Below are 26,618 nucleotides of genomic sequence, written 5' to 3'. Positions count from 1 at the left end.
TTTTCCTTCAATCACGTCGCAACAGTGCAACGTATTGACGTGATTTATTGCATGTATAGATAAAAACCTGGAGAGTGACATAGGCTACTTTTTATCCCGGAAAATTAAAGAGTTCCCGCGGGATTTTTAAAAAACCTTATTCCACGCGGACGAAGTCGCGGGCATCAGCTAGTAACAAATAATATTCAAAATAATATGATATAATATTTATGATAGTTAAAAAAAAATTAAAGTGTTATTTTTTTACGATGGTGCGGACTACGGAACCCTTCGTGTGCGTGTGCGTCTCTCATTCGACCGATTTTTTTCACTACAAAATTTTAAAAATAGCTCTAATCTTGTAAACCAAAGTGTTTAAACTTTGAACCATTATTTAACCCAGAGGTTAACGAAAGTAGGTCATCGTGGACACTAGATAAAAGCACTCTTTGACTCGAGACCGTCCAGTCACCTTTGCGGCATTCGGGATCTTGCAGCTGCAGTACAGTGACCTCGTGCGTACGGGAGGGAAGTAGGTCAGGGACCCCCCGCCCCGCTGCTCAGTCTCGCCCCGCTCTCCCCCCGTAATCGACCGCCGAATTATAAGTATGCGTTCCCACAGATATAGTTACATGATCTTATAACGGCTGAAAATAATTGACTATATATTTTTTTGTTATAATTCCTATAAAACTTAATTTTTTACTTCAAAACCACAGAAAGTAATTTTGTAAATACAACATTATGTCTGCATGTCTTTAAATCAGTTTTTAAAAATAGCCTTACACTTATTAGCTAATAAAACAATTCAATTGTTCTAATTGTTAAAGGAAAAAGGTCCTATAACGGTCAGGAGATGAACTATGATGAAGCGAAATAAATCTAAAGTAACGAAGTACGTAGGACGTAGGTACCTAATCAGCTTGGTAGGTACATTTGGTACAGGTACATTTCGTATGCCGCAATTATGAATTAAAAAATTAATGAAGTAGGTATGTTACAATTGTTGAATATAGCTTTCTACCTGTGGTATTTTTAATTTTGCATTCAGACCATCAAAACTGGAATAAAATTCGCAAGCGTTTTCCATATCATACCGTGTGGAGCGTTAGTTTTTGTTTGCGCTGCTATTTTTAATGGCGTGCTTTGTTTTCTAGTGTGTCCTGTTTTCATTTTTTTTCTGGTTTAAAAAATTGCCTCTTTGCCCGTCCTCTAAAACATTTGTGCCCAAAATCTGATTTATTCCTTAGTGATACTTAGCTAATTATATAAAATTATAAGTGCTATATACAGGGTGTAACCAGAACGCTGGCAAAAACGAAGACTGGTTGATGATAACTGTTAATAATTATACCACAAAAAAAAATGTGTAAAAAACCTAAAATTTTGTAAATTTTTACGATATATTGCAAATTAAACATCTGACTGGCACTAGAGGTCAACGAACGTTGCGTAAGTAGGCTACTCGGAGTCAATTCCGCGTCGTAAGCGGGATATTGACTCGAGTTTTGCACGCTATACGTTGCGGGTTTGAAAAATAATAAATCAGTAAAACTACAAAATGAGGCAAATGGTTATTGGTATTGGATTGTATTTAGGTAATATAACAATAAGGTAATTTAATAAGGTAAATTGCGAAGGGTTCTGGTTACACACTGCATGGTTCAAGTTAATATTAACAATTAGGTTATAATATGTTACCTACATCTCGATCTCAACCTGTCGCGGACTATACTTACATATATTTAAACCCAGGTAACTTTAAAACTAGTTATTTTACGGAAACCTGGTAAATCACAGATATAGATATTAGTTCTTAAAACGTGTCTACAAAATTTCATCGTGTTTGATCAGTTAATATTCAAATGGAGCGCTGGAGTTATACCCGGGTTGTGCGCAGGGCATCTTAGTGCTCTGGCGAGTGTCTTCTAGCCGGGATTTCGCTGGCTAGGGCTCTGGGTCCCCGAGCATACACTACTCTTAATGATTGAAGTGTCTTTTGTTCAGGAAAATGGCCGCGCGGCGCCGGACTTGACGGCGTCGCCGGGCCGCGCACCGCCCGGCCCGCCGCAGCCGGCGCGCGCCAACCACGCGCCGCCCTGCGTGCTGCAGCCAGACTTCCGGAAGGTAACTACTCTTGAAACTAGAACACTTATCGAAAAATCCACACACTAATATTATAAAGGTGAAAGTTTGTAGTGTGTGTATGTGTGTTTCTTACTCTTTCACGCAAAAACTACTAGACGGATTTGGCTGTTTAGAATGGAGATAGATTATACCTTGGATATACGTATATGCTTCTTTTGTCCTGTAAAATTCATGGTTCCCGCTGGGGTTTTCCAACATTTATGTCCACGTGGACGAAGTCGCGGGCATCTTTTTGTGGTATCAAATCAGTAATCATCAGTACTATCACCTGTCTTTGTTTTTGCGTTCTGTTCTGGTTACACCTTTATATCTATTAACTAACATACTACCACGCAAATTATTACCTGAAAAAAAAACTACATACCTACATATTAAAAGGTAGTTTGGATTTAATTATACCTACCTTATCAGTGCAGTCATTGTGAATACCATTGAACCGAAAATTAATTACAAATCAATTTTTAATGCAGCAGTTATTATATACTTACACAAACTAATATTTTTAGGTAGGTACCTACATATATAGCAATAAAATATTCAGTCAATATTTACCATAAATGCGAAAGTTTGTCTGGCTGTGTTACCTTTTCACGGCCCATCTGTTTAAACTTTTTTTTATTTAGTATTGGTATACGCTTGACCACGATCACACCTGATGGAAAGTGATGACGTGGCCTAAGATGGGACTCGTTTACCTAGAAGATGCCTATTCACTCTTGCTTGCAAAAGCAAACATGCTCGGATTCCGGAGAACGGACTGCTATTTTTATCCTGGAAAACCAGTTCCCACGGGATTTAAAAGAACAATAAACATACGTGAGAGAAATCACAGCATCATCTAGTTGCCGATGTATTTACTACCATATAAATAATAGCTGAAAAAGATTACTATTAAAAAGTAGTTAGGATTTAATTGTGCCTTATCAGCAGTTATCGTAAATACCATTGAACCGTAAATCAATAATTCTATATCAATTTTTAATGTAACAATTATTATACGCTTACACAAAATAATATTTTTAGGTATCGGGTGTCAGCAATGAAATATTCAGGCAAATTGAAATGGTGGAAAACGACCACGATGCCACCACAGCCGCGGCGCTCGAGGTAAGTGTAATTAGCCATTTATGTGAATTACAAAACGAATTTGTGTAAAAACCATTAAACATTTAACGTTATAATTTAATATGAATTAAAAGATGATTTAAATTTGTAAACTTTTAATTCTCAGTCAATATGCATCCACTGTTCGACATAGTTGTCTTTAAGTACCACCAATGTTCTCGTTTAATAATACTTAAGTATAGTTCGGTATAATGTTGATGGAACCTATAGTTGTTCAAAGGCTATTCGTAATATTTTTTACGATTCACGTGGATTTCGTTGAAAAGTTTTGGAAAAATTAAAGAAGGTTTTTTAACCTATACCTACCATAGAATTATTAAAACCTTCACATTATTTGTGTAATCCCCCAGCCTGCATTCTCCATGACAAATATTAATTCACGAAAGGACATTATTAGGCTATTACTTTACTGTAAATATAAAACTTGAAATTTCTTGTTGCTATTTATTTTTCTTGTTCAGTTCTTTCTATCGTTTTGTAAAGTCTCACAAGTTTCAGCGCCTGTTAGGATTCCCATCGGGACAAGTTAGTGTTAAAAATTTCCTAACATCGTAGACTCGTCGTGCAAAGGCTTTTCATTTGTACGGTTTTATTTCGTACTCAGTTTTAGAGATATAATTTTAACTGTTAGTGTAAAACACATTAAATGTATTTATATATTATATAATTTACAGTAAACTTGATTAATTTAATTTATATGATTTACGTTAATGCTTTTAAACTTATTTATATGATTTACAGGCGGTGGAGCGACGCGGTGAGATGATAGTGAGAATTCTGGAGCTGAGACAAGTTGGCAGAAATAACATAGAAGCCGCTAAGAAGTTCTTTGCTTTACAGGTATATCTTTTTTCTTCTTCTTCTTTATGTTCCAAGCCTATTTTATAATATTAATTAAGTAGATCGTACATGTCGTAAAACGACATGTACGATTTTTACATTAACTTTTTGAGAAAGTACCCAAAACGGTTAAAGTGACATGTACCCAAAACGGTTGTTACCTTTCCGAGCTTCGTAACCAGATTGCCGAGTAGGTACCTTATCCTAGTCTAATTTTATAAGTTGCTGGTTACCCGGCGAAGTGGTCATTGATTGGTGGGTTAAGACTTCGGTGGTTCTTGAGGGTCAAACTGGATAAGAAGATTTAACTTTACCTTTGACATTGTTATTTACAAAGTCTCGCCTCTACACCTTACAACCCTCGAGCTTGTACTGTATTTTCCCCACTCTCTTTATATAAATCAAGTACACTCATGCCCTCATTGATCCCCACGGAGCGTTTATCTTCCTTTTTGTAATACGCACGGATATTGAGAAAAATCCTTCACCAGTGTCTGTTGCTAAGGGGGATAGAATCCATCTATATAAGTGCATTCCATTTGATACAATTGCTCTAGGGTTCTTAAACGTTTTGTTATGGCGCAGAATTGCAATATCCCGCTATGAAAAATTAGCGTTTTGTTTATTTGTAAATTTTAACCAAATTAAAAAATATATCTTGCTTAAAGTTAGCTTTTTGCTAAGTTTTTTTAAACAAAAAACGCGTCAAGCTCTTGGGTGGGCCACTATTATGCAAAAGTGTACTGTCTATAAGGCTTAGTTTGAGTTGTTATCAAGAAAAAACACCGCGTTTACTCCACTCCACTCTGCGTGTGTGTAATGTGCCTTAGACTGCATGTAGCACTTTCACTACACAGCGAGTAGGTCCTAACGTTTTATACTTTACTGAAACACTACTTACGTATGTGAAATAATAATATGAAAATACCCTATTTGATAAGCCGTCATTACAGCGTTGAATATCTTACACCTCTGCGAGAAACCTTTCAAGGTAACAAGCGCCTTCGAGTCAATAACGCCTCCCCCACATCAAGACTAGCGGGATCTTTAAGGGGAAATTTATTCATCGGCATTTGCATATCCTAAATTACCATTTAATTTTAAAATACCTACCTGAAGTACCTGAACTATTCAAGGAAGGTTGGAATCCTCTATTAGGCTGTTTACTTAATTTTAATCGACTTTCTAAAAAGGAGGAGGCTTTAATCGGCTCATTTTATTTGGATCAATATTTCGCATGTTTTAAACATGCGAGTTGGTAAATTGCAACTTTTTCATGACTGATAGTGATTTATTGTATAGTACACGACATGTAAAGATGGTAGGGTGGGGACGCCCCGCAGACCCGCACAGTCCCCGCGCTAATCCGATGCGGGACAGCGCGGGTGACGTGTGGTTGTGCGTGGCGTCCTCCGCCTCATACCCCGATTCCCATCTCGACCTATACGACTGTAGCGACTATACCTACCTAGGCAATTTGTTCAAAAGTATGTAGTTTTGTAAGAAGAAATTCACGAATTGAAAGTTAAAGCGTCAGCGTTTATAAGCTACAGTCATCATCATATCAACCCACCGCCAACCCACTAGTGAGCAGGTCTCCTCTCAGAATGACAATGGTTTAGGTTAGGTCAATTGTGGTGCCAAATGCAGATTCACAGACATCATGACCTTTGAGAACATGAACCAAGAACGGATTGAACTAATAAAAACTAGAAGCGAGTGTGTAGTTGGGATAGTTTTATCGCTGGATTATGAGCGAGTATGCGAGTGTGACGAGCCAGTAATCACGCAATCAAACTACTACGCAACTATGCAAACTGCTTGAATGTTTTTACCGCCAGGAAAACATCTCGTCGCGTCGCAACTAACTAGTGGCGAAAGAATTTTCACCGACATCGGCAGTATGTACAGCCAGCGATCAGATAATATAATTAAGCATTTGTCCCTTTTATTGACACAGAATCATACATCAATTATTGTACGTTTCTTGAATGAGAAAATAGTAGATAGCTACTCGCTTCCTCGTAGGCAGTGGGACAATTACTGCCTAAAGCTTGAGTTTTTCATATTGCATTTCAATATCGAGCATATAATATAATATAATATAAGCATAATAATAATGAGGTTAGTTTTAATTTATCTTGAAATTACTTACTTGTTTTAAAAAAAAAACAGGTAATTTTCCTTGCTCCATTGACCCGAATGCTGCTCGTAACCTAACAGAACGTTGAAAGAGCTCACTCCAGACAACCCCATTGTTCCTGGCCTAGATCGCGCCGGGAATGCGAACGCAATCTAGACTAGCATTGTTGGGATGTGCACTTCCAGTCCTCGTCCCCAACTATGCATTGTGGGAGTCCTGCCGTAATTCCGCGGTCGATTCATGCAATGCGCCTAGATTATCTGCATTGCTTATCAGAAAATTGTTGCAACGAGTACCTACCTGTCTGTGATACGACTGTGACCTATCTAAACAAACTGAAACAGGTACTCATTACAACCTACCTACCTACCTACACTGTACAGTACCTATACTGGACTACTGTTATTTCTGATTTCATTCTTATTTTAGTTTCCCAAAACGAAAATCATCTTCAATACTGTATTTTTCCCGCGACTTGGTCTGCGTGATATAATTATAAATAATCTATATAATGGCAAAATAATCATTAAAATTAGCTCAGTAGTTTCAGAGTTTATCAATTCCGAACAAACAAACGAATCTTTTAGACTACATACAACGTCTTCGATCAGCAAAGTGCTTAAACGCTAATATTTGTCACAGGACGCGCGCCACATAGTTCAACTAGTGGAAATCGTCAAGCGCCCTGGTCAAACCTTGGGCCTGTATATCAGAGAAGGAGACGGTGGTGCGAGGACAGATGGCGTGTTCATATCCCGAATAGCACTCGAATCAGCGGTGTACAACAGCGGCTGTTTGAAAGTTGGAGACGAAATCTTGGCTGTGAACTTGGTGGATGTCCGAAGAATGTCACTGGATGATGTAGTTATCATCATGTCGATACCCAGGCGGTTACTACTTTGTACCAGGCAGAGAAAAGGTAAAGCATAATTTTAATGAAATAGCTCGAAATTTTCATGTCATTTTCAACAATATCTCTCTTGAGTAAGTCTATCTGATCGTGGTTTTGTTAAAGTCCTGTCTGTTCTGGCAGCATTTCCATATTTTCAATTGGTAGCGTATTTGCATAACCTACTTTTCATTTTCATCAAGATAAAGACAAAGCTTATAAAACAAAACAACTAGGTATTTCAAATTGTAGGCCGTTGTCATAGATAATGTTTGTAGGTTATCCTTAAACTACAAAGTCTATAATAAATTCCTATAGATACTGTACTCTGTCCGCAGAAAAAAATTGTATAACGGTCTCTCTGTTACGTAACCCCATACAAATGATACAGACCATCGACATAGGTACTTCCAACTTCTTTGATACAGACAAACATGGCAGTGGGCGAGTCTGACTGAGATTTTTGTCTCTTTCATTTGTATGGGATCACGAAACAACGTACACTACACTACAGACACACTACACTCTCAGAGAAACATAGAGTGAGCGCTACTAACTTCTTTTCGATGATGGAGTAGAGATACCTGCGTTATTAAATTGTATTTTATCTGTTTGTTTCTAGGAAAATCAGGACCTGGTTCACCGTCATTGCCGCGTACGGAACACAAGCCTCCACCAGTTGTTGTATTGAAACGGGACTGTCGAGACGATGATGATCGAGATCGAGATCGATTGGACGGGCTTTATTCACAGTAATTTCCAAAAAACTTATATTCATTTATGGTAACATAATATTCACGTTACTAAAAACTGAATGAATACGCTCAAAGCGGAAATGAATAGTCAAGAATCATTAATTGCATAATTATAATATGTGTAATAATTCACGCCAAAAACGCAGAGTAGGTCGGAACGTATAATAAGTTGACCATCTTTGGTACATTACTTGAGCAAATAAAAATATTGAAGTTTGTAAGTCTAATCTCAAGAATAAATTCATGAAAAATGATAATATACATACTTAGTATCATTATAATCATTCCTTCAAAATGATTTTTAAGATAAATAAAAACGATCAGACACAATACACTTTTAGAAAAGACAGAGCGTTATTCATAGGAATGATTCAGTTCATATCATAGATTTCAGCATTTTTGATGCATACTTCCCATTTATTTATTTTATTTCAGACACGGTACTCTTCGTTCAACGGGGGGTCCCGGTAGCACGGTTCGACCGGTCGGCGACGGAAGGGAAGAGAGAAGTCGTATGCAACTCGGAGCACTGTCACCGGATTCTACGCCACTGGACCTTTATTACAACTCCAGACCACCTTCAGATCATTCAACTTGGAGGTACTCATATAAGGGCAAAACATCACACTGCATACACACTTTTGTAATTATTGGGATAAGGTACCATCCCAATCGTGGTATGATTTTCAACGTTTCTTCCCTTGAGGTTTATAGATAGGCCCTCATAAAAAGTGTGCTCATAAATCAGCCACACGAAAGGATCTATTAATTTCGGTTGAAAATAATAATTGACGTGCCAAAAATTAAAGAAACAAAATGGGGCGAAATGAAGTGCATTTCAGAAGTTGTTTGATTTGTTTTTTTTTTACTAAAAATATTACAATAAAACTTAACGCTAACCTTATGTAATTACTACACAATAATTTGTTCAATATTCAAGTGCATTTTTGTGTCCACGTTTACTACGAATCATCTACATTACACACATACTTAGATAGTTTCTCCATGGCATCCTTTGGTTGCGGTGTTTTTTTAAATATTTGTTACTTAAATAAATAAACTCTCATAAGTTAATACTATGTTTGCAGCTATAGACCGCCACCGCCAGTCATAACGGAGCAGCCGAAGTCACAAGCAACACATTTTGTGCCGTACGAACGATCGTATCCCAACACGTTAGAAAGTCTTGCGGAAAAAGTGCACTCCTTCTATCCATCCGACAGTCCAAGGTACAGTATCCGTTTAGTATTTTCCTTTGCTTACGATGAAATAGAGAAACAAATTCACAAACTATTTCATGCCATTTCATAGCCACAAAATGTCTCTAAAATCTTGCTTGAAAGATTGTAAGTATAGTATGCGACAGGTTGTAATGGTAATCGAGGAGTAAACGCCCCGCGCTAACCCGGTGTGGGCGAGCGCGGATGACGTGTGGGTGTGCGGGGCGTGCCCCTGCTTCATACTCCGATTGTCATCTCAACCTGTCGCGGACTACATGTAGGTTTTGCAAAAAGTCATATTATCAGAACCGATTCAGAAGGTTTTGAGGACAATGGTAACAGACATGCAGAAATAATTCTTTACCCCAAACACTTATAACGTTTCATCATGTGTATTTTTTTTTAAATCTGTTCACAAAGATCGAAGAACGTGTACGTGAGGGTAGTTCCAACTTTTTAAACCGACAGTTCAAAATCTTTGATTCTTGTGACGATTAGTAGATTTAGTAGATAAACTTACTATAAACAACTCACTTTTTTCTGTGACTGAGGTTAATATATCTTTGAAAAATTATGAGTTATTTGTTATAGCATGCGTTTCGGAGGAAGAGTACCGCGATCTGGATCAGAACAACAGTTGCCCCGGGCGGAGACACATTCAGATTTTGGTAGACACTCGTTATTACGGTCAAGTATGAAAGCCTCCACTGCAGGACCTGGTGGTAAGCATGATACATTATAATAGGTACAGTTTATTTTTTTTCGCGTTTTGTTCCCAATATAATATTAGCCTAGGTTTGCTTATATTATACACTGGCTAATTCCAGGTGTTACTTTGCATAGATTTAGGTTTTTGAAGATCCCGTTGTAATTTCCCAAAACCCTTCCGTAATACACCAGGATACTCAAAAAATCTGAATTTCAAATATCTAAGTGCACCCATTTTGGATGTGAATTGTTTATCGGTCAGTCACAGTACTGTTTTACATAATATTACAGGCTACAGGTTTTAACCCAAAGCAATTTTCATCTTACCTCCGCAACCTCGAAACCTCGAACCTCGAATTAGCTCGAGCTGATGAACGAGTAGCTCTTGGAATAGTTTATAGAATAGGGTTACCTATTGATAACAGGGCACTTACCTATGGCTTAAACAACTCTCCAAGGCACCACCTCCAAAGTCGATTACCTATCCAGTTACCGACTTTGATCAGCGTTGCTTAATCAGTGCAATCGACTCTAAAAAAACATCTTCCACAAAAGTTTTTCAAAAACCTGAACGAAAAATCTTGATTGATATCTTTGTTCTAGCTTCAAGTTTGTCAAGATATGGGCAACGTTACGGTGGTGTAGGAATGCCAGGATCGGGACTACCTGGCAGTAGCCTCGGCGCAGCTGGCCTTGGAGGAACCGGGCTTGGACCTGGATTGCCTTCAGGCTTATCGACTACTGGACTAAGTGGCTTAACGGGCTCAAGTTTAGTGGGCTCAGGCTTAACGAGTTCTGGACTTGGTACTGGATTGTCAGGGACCGGATTGAGTTCAGCTCTAGGAGGAGGCTATGGAACCACTGGATTAGGACTTCCGTCATACAGTAGCAAGTTTGGAACATCGAGGAGAAACCGTAGCTTGGACTATTCTTCTGATACTGAGGCAACGGCACCTACAAGGACGCCTTATTATTCAGGACTAAGTGGTTACAGAAGTAGCACGTTAGGAAGGGACATTGGTTCAAAGTTTAACTCCTTACCAAGAGACGTAAGAGGAACGGGTCAAAGGTGAGACCAATCTGTTTAAATCCTGAATTGTATAGGTTGATGCTATTTAATTATTTTTATCTTGGTACACAGAATGGGACTATCCAGACGGGCGGGAAGTGTTCTTCAAGACGAACCGGAACCGTTGTCCTCGCGATTAGACTTACGTTCTTCCAGAGGTTAGTTTATGATATCTTTCAGTCTACTTACCCTTCTTACGTTCTTGATGATTTTAATTGATTTTTATCTGGAATTTGTTTAAAAGAGCCTATGCCAAAGAAAATATCACGATTAATCTGGAAATTTCAAGAGAGACATTTTTAAATTGCGTAAATTAGTGACATTTCATTGTTTACCCGTGTCTGGAATTTTTTGTTTGTACTTTAGGTCCTTGAAATTAAACGATTTGAATGACGACCTGGTTTCGCCACAATTTTTATATTCTCTAAAATAGGAAGCAAAACATTTTGTTCGGTTATAGGACATTATTGTATAGACAATTTGTTTTGAATGTCTACCTAATATTACTACGTAAAGCATTGTAATCAGGTCGACTGCCCTCCTCTCCCTCAGTGTTCACGTCGGACGAGTACCGCGCGTGGCTCTCCCGTGCACCTTCCACCAGCGCGCTGTACGAGACTCTGCGGCCCAGGCTTCCTACGCATTACTCCGCTGAGAACATACATGATGCTCTCAAGAATGTAAGTAAAGCATTGTGCTCAGGTCGACTGCCTTGCTCTCTCTAAGTGTTCCCTTCGGGCAAGTACCACTCGTAACTCTTGCGCCCACTAGCGAGCTGTGACTAATAATAGGAGGCTAACGTCTTGACCATTACTTATCACCACTTTTAAAACTGTATTTTACTTTATTTTTAGATGGAGAGTGGCAGTCGCTTCGGCTCATCCCTTGGCCTAGCCAGCCGCAGTCGAATAGAGAGACCGCGTCACTTGCCCGCGAGGTCTCTGTCTTCGCAACAGCTGGGGCCCACCGCCAGTGGCTCACCGTCCGCTCGTCGCGTGAGACAGCTGCTGGAACTTGGCTCCAAGTTCACTTGTCCGAGTCCTGTGCCGACGCCGGGCTCACGACACCAACGTCATCTGGACATTAATCCTAATGGTAATTCATTATGCCTGGCCAGCTGTAGTCGCAAAGAGAGACCGCGACAATTGCCCGCGAAGTCTCTGTCTTTGCAACAGCTGCGGCCCACTGCCAGTAGCTCTCTATCCACTCATCGCGAGAGACAACTGCTGGAACTGGGCTCCTAGTTTACTTGTCCCAGTCCAGTTTATTTTGGTATTGGACACCAAGTTTTAACTTAAAACAAGTTGCAGTCTGCAAATTTTTTTGTTTAGGATAACTGTCCTGTGGTTGTACTAATAGAGGTCGGTTCTCTTACAATACTTGATTATGTGGTGCTTTATACCTCTCCTTCATCTCTCATACTTTCAGTTTCTTCTCAATAATCACTATAATTCTCGTCTTAAGTTTTAGTTAAGTAAAAGGGTGCGAACCCTTGAACTTCAATATAATACTATGAGTCAAGTATAAGTAGATATCTACTGTAAAATTCAATTACATTTAAAATCTTTCTTCGTCTTTCAGAGTTCCTAAAATACAAAGTGGAGAAGCCAGGCACGGGAGGTTTGTCCACATCCATGACTGGCTTGTCCCGTATCTCAGGCGGAGTGTCAGGAATGCTGTGGGTGCACCTTCTCGCTGGCCGAGGGTTGCGCCCAGCTCCCACGGGGTCCTCACCGGGGTCTCCACCTTCAGGGCCACTTGCACCTCCGCAGCCGCCCGTGGCGCCGAGAGATTTGTACTGCGTCCTGGAGTGCGACCGGGTTCATAAAGCTCGAACTGTGGTAAGTTTTATTGCAATTATAGTAATATAATTTAAGTCATTAATCTCAAAATATACTAAGCCGTGAACCACTACAATAAACCAAGTTGTTCTGATTATTGAATTCGTATCAAGTAATCGAGAATTTCATTAAAGTTGTTAGTTATAACAATAAACAAGCATTAGGTACATTCGTTTTTACCGTTAAAAAACCATATAGCTACCTATCTAAAGTAATAGTAGTGGACCAAAATTGTGATTCTAAAAGCCATGTTTTATATTACGGGGAAGGAAAACCTACCGAGGAAATTTGCATGCCTGAAAGTTCTTAATAATGTTCTCAAAGGTGTGCCAATCAGCACTGGGCCAGCGTGGGAGACTATCACCTAAGCTCTTCTCATTCTAAGCGGAGATCCGTGCTCAGTTTTGGGCTGGCAATGAGTTTAACATAATGATGATGATGAAAAGCCTTGTATCACTCTCTCATATAAAAAGATACTTTTGTCCAACATTAATGACTTTGTATAATGATTTGACAAAAAAATTAAATTCGAAAAATCCTGCACCAAAACGTTTGTCAGAATTTTCACTGGTCCATAATAGTGAAATTCTGTTTTACAAAACTATTGTCTAAAACATACATTGATCCGCTTAAAATCCGCTTTTTATTTGTCAGGTTCGTACTGGTGAGCTGCAGTTTGACTGGGACGAGTCCTTCGAACTGGAGCTTGTAGATAACCGGCAGTTGGATGTACTGGTGTACTCGTGGGACCCGCAGCACAGGCACAAACTCTGTTTCCGAGGGGCAGTGACTCTGCCAGATTTACTGTCCCGCTCTGCGTCACACCAGCTTGCAATAAAAGTAAGGGCAATTACGCAATTTTTTATTTTCCCCTTATATCTCTAAGAGCTCTCATAGACTAATTTGACGATTTTATCGCAGATGGAGCCTCGAGGCACGCTGTACATGCGCGTCCGTCACACGGAGCCGCATGAGTTGTTCCGCCGGAGACCCGCGGCGCCGCGGCTCGCACAGCCACCCCTCTTCGGCGCGGAGCTAGAGACCGTGGTGGCGCGCGAGCTACGACCACCCAACGCGGCGCCGGTCCCCCTTGTTGTGAGACGATGTGTTGAGGAGATTGAGCGACGCGGATTGGATATTATTGGTAAGTGTACGACTACGAAGCAGGAACGTCAGCTGTGGGGCGGTCGTGTCCCATATATAATAGTGCCATGTACACCTTCGCGACTACTAAGTGGGCACGTAAATAGTACGTGACAGGTCGAGATTGCAATCGGGGTGGGGACGTCCCGCATACCCGCATAGCCCCCGCGCTAGCCCGGTTCGGGGTAGTGCGAGTAACGTGCGGTTGTGCTGGGCCTCCCTCGCCTCATACCCCGATTGTCATCTCGACCTGTAGCGTACAGCTATAGATTCGCGTCGTCATCCTCGTCGACGAAGCTTTCCAAACGCTGCCCAACAAAGTTAGATTCGATGGCAATGAAATTTCCAATTTGATACTCAAATAATCTACGAATTATGCTTCTTTAAACATCAATCAATTCTAAAGTTAAAATAATGCTGATTTAAATCGTGACCAAAAATATATCTTTTATTCAAAGGTCTCTATCGATTATGTGGCTCTGCGAACAAGAAACGTATACTACGAGAAGCATTCGAACGCAACGCACGAGGAGTTGAGCTCACACCTGACTCTGTTCCTGACATAAACGTCATAACCGGAGTACTGAAGGACTACTTGACTGAGCTGCCACAGCCATTGTTCAGCCGCTGCTTGTATCAAATGACATTGGATGCACTTGGTAAGTAGAAAATGAGCGAATATATTTTTAAAGATGGGTACTTATTTAGTTTCTTGGAATTGTTTGGTATTTTGAATCAATATTAGACAAAAGTAAAGATTGGGTTGATGAACCTCTGAAATAACTGTCAACTTTAATATGACCAGGAATGTTAAGAATATTTCAGTAGGTAGGCAATAATTATCTTGTAAAGTGAGTTGAATTTTTAAATGATCATACGATGTCGCATATGCAACTTACTTTATTTGATAAACGTTAAACAATCCTAAAATAAAATCTGATGCACGGTTGAAAGTGTAATATGATACTTACGTGAAAGAAAGAATCACACCTATTTATTTCAACTTTGCAGGAGTATGCCTACCCGACGACAAAGAAGGCAATGCTCGTCTAATGGCCTCAATAGTGGAGTGTTTACCGCGAGCTGCTAGAGCTACGCTGGTCTTCCTTCTCGATCATTTAGCTCTTGTAGTGGCTGCGCAGGACCGCAACAAAATGTCTCCCCAGCACCTAGCCGTGGCAATGGCCCCACCACTGATGCTGCATTCCCAACCACCCACAGAACTTGAGTACCAACGTCCAATACATGTCCTGCAGTGCCTCCTCCAAATTTGGCCTCCGCCGAAACGTTCAGGTAATGCCTTCGTCCATGTTGTCGCTTTTCTTTTCTGTTCTTAATGTTGTTTTGTTATAACTCTCAACAATTCTCTTACATTATCTTCTTTAACATTTGACTATCAATATCAAGTATCTACAGTACTTACTCACATAATTTTGAGTTACCGACATATTGGAATAATCATACAATAATATCAAACTCAGCTTTCAAATAATTGTGCACTCTTATAAATGGGAACATAAAGATAACAATGTTTACATGTCGTTTAAATAATTTCTTAAAGCAATATTTTTAGAACAAGAATAGCTTATACATCCAGACATATTTTTTATACAATGCAAGCTGGGTTTGACTGTATAATATAATAATTATTATAAGATGTTAAAACACTTTTGAATCTCAGAACAAAAAAAAATACTATAACTAAAGCGTTATTGATGGGATAAGAAAGGATTTTAACATATCTCATAACAATACTATTTTTAATTGGCACATCATAAATTGCATAATAATTATCTATCGTTAATATACAACTATGTAGTCTATATAAAACAGCCTTTTTTAATCTATCATCTTCAATATTGTATACTTCGACACTATTCCTTTATACTTCTGAATCAAAAATCATAGCATCATCATTAAATTCTGGTCATTCTTTGTTCGTGACATCTACTATTCTAAATTCTGCTATAGTATTTGAGATATAAATTCGAGTATAAATTCCTTATAGTATTTCTAGAAATTTCAAATTCATAGTGGCTAGTCAAAACATACCTATTTCGGTTACAAAATCCTTTCTCATTCTCAATGGGCACTTTCAGATTGGGATTATTTTCCTGCGTATATAAGTTAGTGTTTGTCGCTCGTACCTAATTCTAATACTTATTTACTAATTGATGTCATTATACCGAATTTTTAGTGTTATTATGTTTGCTCAAAATAGTGGGCGAGAACGAAACGGTTTTCTTTTTAAACCTCAATTTCAATGGAACTTTTGTCCTCTCCCGTCGTATTCTAAATTACAATCATGATGTATTATTTAATGTAATATATATAACAGACACAACTAAAGTGATATAACTGACTTAGATGCAGAAATATTTCAAAATTTTAGCGGCTTTCGTGTATACGCTTATGAGAAGAACGTCCCCGCGCAATAAAATTGACTGGGCTCATGTTGCCATGCTTATTAGCACACATTTCATTAATCACCAGACACCATCGTTACTCTGTTTGCATCCACCGCTGATTATATAGGACTTTCTGAGAGCGCGCCGACGTAACCTTCTGCCATTCTCATCCACCCGGCTACTTTCTTCGTAGATACTTCGCGCTACTTATTCAAGGTCAGTGAAGCGGGCTGGAGACAGTCTCCACTCTAAAGCATGTCTGCTCTAGGGCCCGTCGGTTTTACTATAGTAATGGCCTACCCACTACCACTTCAGCTTGCTAATTGTGTGGACTTTGGTTCCCCCTTTGATATACGAGCGTGCAAAAACAAATTCATATGCGTCAAAAATACGCCCAATCTCAAAACGCCCAGTCTCGTTCATTTTAACCAGTAGTTGTGATTTCTTTGCTGTTTGCATGTCCGTTCGTGTTGCTGTTGCTGATTTAACTAAGCGGTACCTTAACGCATGTATGTTTGTAGACAGTTCGGCGCGGCGAGCCAGCAACCGGGCCGCGTGGAAACAGAGTCAGTGCGTCGCCAGTGGCCTCAGCCACCCTCCCCCAAGGTTAAGAGATTTCTTAAACTTAAAGACCTCCTCCCACCACACATGACCGTGATGTGACCGTAATCAGACCGTTACATGCATGATTTTCTGTCCTGTTAAATGGATCAGAACTTGTCAAAAATTTGGTTCTACCATGTTTTCTGTCGCTCCTGCTCTAATTAAAAATATGTATATGTATATATGGAAATGTAAGGTGTTTAATGTTTTTGTAGATGTGAGAGTACATGGTATGTCCCCTAAATATCCCTTAGTCCAGCGTAAGTTTTCAAGTTTAAAACATGACACCGGACTCGCGTTAATCTGCCAAAGTTGTACAGGAGATATGTCCATTCCGTCCATTCACGACATTTATCCATCAATACTTGACAGATCTACGCTATCGCTCATGTCACGTTAGTCAACTTGAAATGTTACACTAAAACCTTTGGTATTTGATGTTGCTATCCGTGATGATATGGATATTGGCTGTGCTTTGTTTTGCATGTGTCGGTACGGTTGAGGCCATGACACGATCATGTGTAGTTGCTGGAAAGCTTTATTCGTCATAGTCTAGGCTTTACCTCTCGATTGCTGTTGACTATTGAGCCGTGTCGAACTGTTATCTTCTTGATCTACATCTACTGTGATTCTGTCTATGGTGGGACACACATTGGATACTATCGTCTGAGCATCTTGCCTCTCTAGAAGCCATAATATGCCGAGTTGTTAGAAACAAACATTTCGGTTGGTATTAAACTAATTTAAATACAATTCTTGTGATTAAATTAGTTTGATCTAAACTTAAATTTTTGAATTTGTTTCAAGCAATTCAGCATTATTGTCTAAACAAGAAGTTCAAGCTTTTCTATGGCAGCCATTAAATGCTCAAAGGCTTTCTTTGAACACCTGAACCGCTCTTGAGCATGTCCATGGAAGCGTACGCTACTAATAATTGTACTCGGCTTCTGAAAAGAAGCGATTGCTTGGGCGATAGTAGTCAATGGGTATTCAGTCTATAACATTATGCTTTATGTGTTTCAGTTACCCTGTTAGTTAAATTTCGTATTTCATTTATATCACTAAATGTTACCTACCCTTAGTTTCTGTGGTAGCTTATTGGCTTAACGTGGAAAACATTTGGTGACCGAGTCAGAAATTCAACATTTCACGAATTTTTGATATACATGCACATACCTACTATCACAAAACATTTTTACATTGCAATAATTGATTAAAACAAACAATGTTTGGTGCTGTTTGAAATCGTGCTTTATATTCAGAATATCAGAAAAACCAACTACAATTACTATTGGTAGCACATGATCAAATAAATCAATTCGTACACTATCACTACGCACTGTATAAGTGACATACTAAAATCGAAGAATAAAATAAGAAGAATAAATAAATGAGAATAAAAAGTTCTAGACGAATGATATTTTTATAAAAAGAGTACCTACCTACCTGATTCAAGCTGTAAGTTATGGTGTTGTCTACTGCAATTTTAAATTTAAACGTTAATTTTTCATATAGGTAGGCAACTAGAAAAAAAGTTAAAATTGTTTATTTTTGCATTCCCGAAAATCATCAGCACCAACGTGGCAAGCTAGAACGAGGTTGGTGCATTTCAGTCAAGTGGCCTGAAGAGACAAAGAATAGGAAGTTGTACAGCAATGGGAGAAAAATTGCCCAGTCGTGGAACAGTACATCCTAGATTGGGTAGGTTAGGCTAGCTAGCCTAGCCTGCATTAGCTTCACTCGGGTGGAATATCTAATCCTTTTTTAGCGGAGTTCTACGTTATAAAGACAACTTTTCACGTTTCTAGACCTAGCAGTTTAAGCTGTATACAGTGATATGTAAGTCAGTCAGTTTACTTTTTTGCTGACCATTACACGATAGGTGCTTCATCAATTCAGTCAATTCTATCAGAGGATGAGTGTTTTATAAAGAAGGGAACTAGCCCGAATTTGTCATGCAAATACTCGTAATAATCATCGCGGCAGTAGGTACATATCCGTCAGTTACAGACTGTAGTAAACTTGAGAGAAAAACCTATTGTCTAATATAGGAGTCTCTAAACTTTATCCTGAAGGCCAAAGAGCAAGGCCCAAGACTTGTCTAATGTCTAGCTCATGCAAAAATACCTACTGCTGTTAAATTTCGCACAATTAGTTTTAGGACTAGGTAAGTGGCATTTGGTGCCTATGGTATATATGGCGCGAGGCGCGAATGTTTTTTCACAAACCCTGGATATCGGACATGGTCAGCTTGCTACTGCGGGCTAAATTGGTTGTGCTTGCGGGTCGGTATTGGCCCGCGGGTTTTAGTGTAGAGACTCCTGCAAATACTGCTACAATAGACAAGTAGGCGTATTGGCCATATTTTGACGTTCAATCTACTCCTACGAAACATTTTTGCTCAACGTTTGTGATACGAACCACTAAGGTGTGGAATGTCCTCCCGGCGTCCGTGTTTCCTGTCGCGTATAAGCTATCTCAAGGCAAGAAAGAATAAGCACCTTCTAGGCAACCGCGCTCCAACCTAGATCTCATCATTGATTTTTATTAAGCATGATTGTCGTCAACACGCAAGCCTATCTCGCATTAAAAAATAGATTAGAATTAGTTACATGTGGTCGGTATGTCGCAGGCCGAGCTCCGCGCTCAGCCAGTCCATATCGGCATCCAGCGGCAGCATCAGCAGCATCTCCGCCGCCAGCTCTCTCGGCTCGGCACGCGGCCGACCGCTCGCCGCCCGCACATGTAAAGTATTTTGCTCAGAGTAAATACAGGATGTAACCAAAACCCTAGCAAAAACGGAGACAGGTGATAGTGCTGATGATTACTGATAAGATAGGTACCTACCAAAAAAACGCAAAAGAATAAACAAAAAATTCACAATAAGTATATATACAATTGCAAAAAATACATCTGATTGACGCTAGAAGTCAAAGAACGTTGCGTCGATAGCCCACTCGGCGTCAATGTCGCGTCGTAGGTGGGGCATTGACCCCGAGTTTTGCACGTTATACATTGCGGGGTTTAAAAAATACTAAATCATTAAACCTACACGATAAGGCATTGAATTGTGTTTAGGTAGTATAATAATAACGGAAATTTTTTTCTAGCGTTCTGGTTAAACCCTGTATAATCTATCTATAGAGTGTGAACCCTAGGCACAAGTACTTATTATCATCGTAATCCTCATTGCCTTCACGCTAAAATCATGGATCAGCATTGTCTTTCACCTCAACATCTAGTCAGCATAGAACATCTGCTTGCGTTGGCGTAATGGCTCATGAGCGATTTATTAGTATTCTACACCTTACTTATATTAATTTTGGCAATTTTTCCCTAAGTAGGTATATACCTAGATGAGTATTTACTGTGGATGATGATGATTTTGTTAACTCAGCAACGTTGACCCAAGTTGACTACTAAACGAATGTTTTATGACATTGGAAGAGGAATTTGGTCCTTTTATATTAATTGATCTCGGATCTTTTATACCAAATAGTGTGGATGGATTTTGTTGTACAGGTTCTCTCATCAGTCAGGGCAGGCCAATATCGTCCGCAGTCGCCTCTGCGCGGCCCACTGCCCGCGCCGCCTCGCTCCCGGCAGGTGACGGTGTCGTCCCCCGGCTCGCCCAGTAGCAGCTCGGGCAGCCACAGCCCCGCCGACACCATCAAGCACGGCGGCTCGGTATCGTCCATCCTGCGCCAGCCCGAGCGCGCCAGCTCGCCGCGCATGTCGCCGCGCCAGTCGCCGCGCGCTTCCCCTCGCGACTCGCCTCGCAGCACTCCGCGGGAGACCACGCCGCGGGAGTCAACGCCAAGGGAAGGAGGGTCGCGGGAGTCGCCGCGCTCTGCGATTCCCGGCACGTCGGCGGGCCTGGCCGTGACGCTCAACTCGAGCGGCAGCGGCGCGCTGAGCCCGCGCTACAGCTCCACCAACCCGTTCCTGCAACATTATGACGAGGAGGAGGAGGCAGAGGCGTGGCGCGCTGCCGACATATTCTCCTCGTCCACGCACACATAGGCGTGTCGCTCGCAGGACCGTCGGCCTGCTCTAGGTATTCTTAAGAATCGATGTAACTGCGCTCACTGATAGGAGTCGCGATGGGCGGCGTCGAGGCCGAAGCTTGCAGTCTGTTCTTCACACGATATTATGTTGAATCAGTGAAACGAAGTAGGTATAGTCCCGGCTGATAGCGTCGACGCTGCCTCGACTCCGCCTCGACTTGCAGCGAGCGATACGCCACAGTGCTCATAGCGAATTGAGATTTTCTAGTCAATTTTTTTATCGAATCGAAAGAGTGCTACGATTCTGCTGTATATTATGTTGTTTACCGAGCGTGGTGCGCGTTCGTGAAATGTTTGTTATATATAGAGCGAGTTACGATGTATAATATTATTGTGAGAATGTTTACCTTCTGACGCGCGAGGCGGAGGCCTCGCCGGCGCCGGCGCCTCGCCCCGTAGACGCTATAGTGTTTATCGTATTGTATTGTACATTGTATATAATTAAATACGTATATGTTGGTACTTTCCAATTTTGTACCGTTCGGGCGGGGCCTCGGCGGACGGCCCGAGCGCTACACACATCATCCCACATATCAGAGGCTCGCGTACACCGTCGACCCTATTCGGCTGACGTGTACTATTTCATCATCAGATTATCGACTCATCCTCGTCACCTCCGATGGCCGCGCAGTGTACAGTAGTCAAATAAGGAGTCTACGGCGCCGCGCGAGTGTCGCCGGTGCACGCGAGCCAGTAGCTCGAGTAGGGAGAGTGTATCATACGAGTAGATCAGACGTGCGGAATGTCTTGAGACTGAGACCATATCAAAGTAGCTCGTACAGGACCACTCGATGGACATCCGTCGTAGAAGGAGCGATTACGTGACGAGATGGAAAGGTCTAGTAATCGTAAACTGTTATGAAAGTTTCAGATATTCCAAATATTCCTTGTTCATTAATAACTTCATAAATATAATATGTATAACGGTAAATTAAACTAATATAGATTTTAGCAAAGCATTTTTACGAGTCGCTAATTCTATGAAGGAATGGATTTATTTATCCTATGAGATCGGTCGCAATCTCAAGATCGGAGGTATTATTTGCGAATTTCAAATCAAATTTTGTTACATTGTAATATAATAATATGACTACATTGAATAGGAGGAGGAGGAGGAGGAGGAGTAGAAGCAAGGCAAGAATAAGATGATGATAAGATGTATCAATCTTGAAAAGTTGGGTGGATAGATAAATTTTTAAAATACTTCAACTAAGTAATAATTGGAGGGACAAAAATACAATAATAAAATTACCAGGCGTAATCAAAACCTGGTATGGTACACCTGATATAAAACTATGCTAATGATTATAATATTTACTAATGTTATTTAATTAATTCTTATCACTTCCTTGAAATTCGCAAATAATGCCTCAGTTCTTATAACTAGCGTCTGCTAGACATATAAGAGTGGTAGAAATCGACCAATGACAGCACTGATTCAAATGTTCACTGCCATGATTGGTCCATTTATATAGAGAATACCTATTAAATTAATTACACTTATTTATATGTCTGTCGGAGGCTGTTTGGTTACAGATAGCTTTTGAGCAACACTTCAAGAGAAGTTTTGTTATAACTGTTTATTATAAAATAGCATTGCACAAAGACACGACTGATATGGGACACAACGTTTTTGATACTTTACCGTTTTACCTGTTTCTCGTTTCACGTTTGTGATAATACTAGGACTTGTGTTGGAACCTCGCCTTTTATATACTTAATACTGAATGTTCGCTCATGAATTCTTATTCTACTATCACTCATTTACAAGGGGGCACGGCTGAAAGGCCTCTTGTGGTTATACGTTAAACTAATCTTAAAACTAAAATATTTCGAGATAATAATAAAAAAGTTGGACTTTATTGTATTGACATGTTAATGTGCTTATAATGTATGAAATTAATTAAACTAATATATGAAAGAAATGAATTTATTCGTAGTTAATTAGATGGTTGCGATGTATGCGACTGCAGTAGAGCGTGGTAGAGAATTCATGCACGGATACTTCTTAACTATTCCGAAGGTTGAAAATCGATGACAATATGATTTTAGAAATGAATTTATAAAATCTAATACGTTTGTAATGGGAGAACGATATTTGCCTTCACGTTTGTATAGAGCCACGCGAATAAAATTGAATAAGTAGGTATTATCATTATTCAAATGCTATAAGACATGGATTGACAGTTGAAACTTGAAACTACGCTAAATTCACTTGCAACTACATATGTAATAATGTTGCAGTAGTGATGGGTACTATTGCTACTTTAAATAATTGTCTTTCTTCACTGTGATTTCATAGGCAATTTCTCACGGATTACAGTGATTTTCAATTTTTACACTTAAAATCGTTTCCAAATTATTTTTTACTAAGAATTACGATTAAGAGCTGATATTTTACAGGTGGTTTTTCACAGAAAGTGAATTTTCGCACTTATCGGTAAGTCTGTTTATAAGTGTGGAAATTTGCTTATTGTGAAACATAGCAAATTATTATTTGTTACATCAATTTAACTAGATTTCCCTTTTTAACATGTGGCGATGTCTATGTGCTCGCTCGCGCGCTCTTTAGTCATTGACCATGCACGCGCGAAATTTAAACAATAAAGCGAGATCAAAACATGTAATTATTTTTGCTTCGTGATCATTCACAGGCTACTTTAAGTACTTAACGTAGCAAGTATAGGTAGGTATACCTAATAAGAAAAGGCACGCGATTTTTAGCATGCTGCCTGTGACATGGTCCATCTCTGTTAGGTAACACAAAGATGTTGTGAAGTTAGCAGGAGAAGCAAAACCGTGACAGATAGCATTTGAATAGGGTAAAGGAGTTATTATTGAATCACTCATCTTCAACATTGTAAACTTGATACATTTTATTAAAATAAGATATCTAGTACCATGGAGCCTAAATTATTAGCATAATATAGTAATTTTATTCGTGTGGTCAGAATGAATATATCGGGTCGTATTATTGGAAAGTTTGAAAGTTTGAACTATATGAAAATATTGCGCTGCCATAGAGTTTGTAACGATTATTATTACGCCCTTAACAAAAATCATTGTAATAATATCTACATTTCTTCGAAGGAATCTTGAAGTTTTTATGACATTTGTACATCGCTTTTACATAAAATCAAATTAGAATTTAATATGGAAACCTATTAAATAGGTACTTTACAATTTGCGGTTATGTAGAGTGGCGCAAAAGATACAGGTCATTGTAAATATTACCTACCTATACCTATTGCTCTTAATAACAGCTGACATAGGTATTATTCTCAATAGCTTTTTTTGAATTATATTTAACTCAATACTTTCGCTATCTTTGAAGGTTTTTCTAAATCCCAAAATATTATATTGTTGAAGTCTTATTTAATAAAGTAAATCTAAATTATTAATATCAATTATTTTCATGTACTTAGTGTGAGTTATTGTATACAATAGGTACTAGCTTACCCAACCCGGCTTTTGTCGGGGATTTAATAAAGAAATTTTGAAATCTTCTTCTAGTTGAGATAATATGTCAGTTATTTAGTTTATCGTTACAATGGTATAGATTACTTCGACTAATATCTCTTTGCGCTACTTTTGATAATGTTAAAGTTACAAGTTAGCAATTTTATAATTAACATATTAATGGTTATTGATAATGATATTTACTGTAATATTACGATAATTCAATAGTACGATCCGTACATACAGTATATAGGTGTAAATATGACTTGAAGTGTCGCTCGACAGTGCGTAGCCGCCGCAATCGCGGCAGTAGTGGCCCGAGAACTGGCGGAGAATTATGAAGACGTGTTTTATAAATGATAAGAGTTTTAATACGGTTCCTCTACTTTTTCTGAGTAGGTTAACAAAACAAACCAGCCAGTCGGTCTGAGATTGATTCGTCAGTTATGAATATTTTAAAATTAAAGCATCCGCTATGTAATAACATAATCGAAGTTCGTTTTAATTACATTAATTTCCTTTTCTCGTGCAAAAAGTTTATCTATAAATGCTGGGGATACATAAGTGGAGTTATTATTAGCATTACTTAGAACAGAATCCTGTTCAGAAATAACAAGTACCAGGCATTACTAAAGTTGTTTTAGAAAAGAAAATGCTAAAATTTCTCAGTACAATATAACTCCTTAACCGGCGCTGGTAGAGTCTTTACATATCATAAGAGCAACAAGTTGGCCTACCCATATAAAATAAATATTTTTGAATTATGATTAAGCACTTAGATCTGCTAGGATGTTATCCTAAAACTCATAATATATCAATGTAAAGCTGTCATGGATCAACTGGTAGCAAGGTTTCTGTAATCATGTAAAGTAGAACATCTGTATTAAGAACTTTCAGATTTTATCAAGCACCCCCTGCAAATTTTCCACTGGCACTCCAGCTATAGTGTGTAGTGACTACGGCGCACGGCTTCAGTTGGCTTCAACGCGGTGGTAATCTGGAGGAAGAACGTTCTGTTAGCCCTATTTATGTAGATAAAATTATATGTTGTGAATTCATTAAAGAAATCACCTAATCATGTTAATGAGACACGGAATTTATCTATTAACAAACTTTTTGTGTTTGTTGATCTACCAGGGTAGTTTCTATCGCACAATTTTCAAATATTGTAAGATGTTTGTTTATATTAGCGATGCTAAAATAATGTGGAATTTCTGATGTGAAAATTGGAAATTATTTTATTAGTATAGAGTTTAAAAAGGGGAGGTCTTAATACAATCCCTTGTAAGACACCATTTTTAAACAATAATAAATGTCTACAGACAGACTGAGATTTGCAGTGAAAACGTTTGATGAAAATAATGTTTTTACTGTAAAACTTATTAATTTATTTATATAATATATTATTCTATTAATTACAATAATTAAGATTTTGAATATTTAAAAATTTTTAAAAAATTAATGTTAGAGTGTGTAGATAATATAAATCTTAAGTTTGTTACTATCTCATTAACTTGATTGGGGTTTAGCGAATGTAGGTATATCGATTAGGATAGCACTAAAACGAAAATCTAAGATTCCTATAAAATTCAAATCTTTATGCAGATCAAATAGTATTGACAGATGGTGCCAAAGCATTCCTTCCTTTTACCTTCAGTGTTCATTTAGGTAAAACTTAATTAAATTTTCATTGACGCTTTAAAAGGAGCTTTGAATAAATATAAAACATCAGTTTTCACCTATCGCAATAACCGATTTATATGTAAAGATGTGTCACATAGTGTAAATAGTTTTGTTTTATGGTTTGTGTCATGAATGTTTATATCGTAAATGAATGTTCAATATAGAGTATTATTGGCTGAATCGTTTCCTTCTCAAGATTGCCTCCGCGGTTTGTTTGCGTTGCGGGGCACTGGCCCTAAGATAATATCAGTATTTGGTAAAGTAGCGTTACTACGTGTACTTAACATAACGAATGAACGCCGCCCGCTGTACCGGGCGGCTGAGACACTGACGAAAATAAATAATACAACGTTAATTATGTTTTTTATTCCTCCTTCCTTCTAACATTCTTCTAACATTTTCACCGACGCCGATCCTATCGCAATATACAATCAACTGATTTAACGGCCGAAATTTGACAAGAACATGTTACTGAAGAAACATTATGTAACTCTACGTCACCTCACGTCTTTTATACGTGCTTTTATACTTACAACAC

General features: G+C 38.9%; 1 protein-coding gene across 6 annotated transcripts in view; it reads left to right on the top strand.

The window, feature by feature from the left end:
- RhoGAP100F (Rho GTPase activating protein at 100F) overlaps positions 1-26,375 on the top strand; it is a 57,995-nt gene extending 31,620 nt beyond the window's left edge. The window contains exons 2-21 of one of the 6 annotated variants that reach the window (XM_069498493.1): positions 1,987-2,106; positions 3,151-3,234; positions 3,994-4,092; positions 6,878-7,154; positions 7,747-7,876; positions 8,315-8,479; positions 8,968-9,108; positions 9,691-9,821; positions 10,411-10,876; positions 10,949-11,034; positions 11,429-11,556; positions 11,731-11,971; positions 12,458-12,717; positions 13,372-13,557; positions 13,639-13,861; positions 14,319-14,519; positions 14,872-15,153; positions 16,794-16,874; positions 19,504-19,616; positions 20,394-26,375. In XM_069498493.1, coding sequence (XP_069354594.1) covers positions 1,987-2,106; positions 3,151-3,234; positions 3,994-4,092; positions 6,878-7,154; positions 7,747-7,876; positions 8,315-8,479; positions 8,968-9,108; positions 9,691-9,821; positions 10,411-10,876; positions 10,949-11,034; positions 11,429-11,556; positions 11,731-11,971; positions 12,458-12,717; positions 13,372-13,557; positions 13,639-13,861; positions 14,319-14,519; positions 14,872-15,153; positions 16,794-16,874; positions 19,504-19,616; positions 20,394-20,894 — 3,915 coding nt within the window. In that variant the 3' untranslated portion in view covers positions 20,895-26,375. Of the gene's footprint in view, positions 1-1,986; positions 2,107-3,150; positions 3,235-3,993; positions 4,093-6,877; positions 7,155-7,746; positions 7,877-8,314; positions 8,480-8,967; positions 9,109-9,690; positions 9,822-10,410; positions 10,877-10,948; positions 11,035-11,428; positions 11,557-11,730; positions 11,972-12,457; positions 12,718-13,371; positions 13,558-13,638; positions 13,862-14,318; positions 14,520-14,871; positions 15,154-16,789; positions 16,875-19,503; positions 19,617-20,393 lie in introns of all 6 variants that reach the window. The other 5 variants (XM_069498495.1, XM_069498494.1, XM_069498496.1 and 2 more) reach the window with 5 other exon arrangements.
- The last annotated feature ends 243 nt before the right edge of the window (positions 26,376-26,618 follow it).

The sequence above is a fragment of the Maniola hyperantus genome, chromosome 5 (assembly GCF_902806685.2).
Source record: "Maniola hyperantus chromosome 5, iAphHyp1.2, whole genome shotgun sequence".
In the NCBI taxonomy this organism is placed as follows: domain Eukaryota; kingdom Metazoa; phylum Arthropoda; class Insecta; order Lepidoptera; family Nymphalidae; genus Maniola; species Maniola hyperantus.
This window is presented reverse-complemented; position numbering and strand designations above follow the sequence as displayed.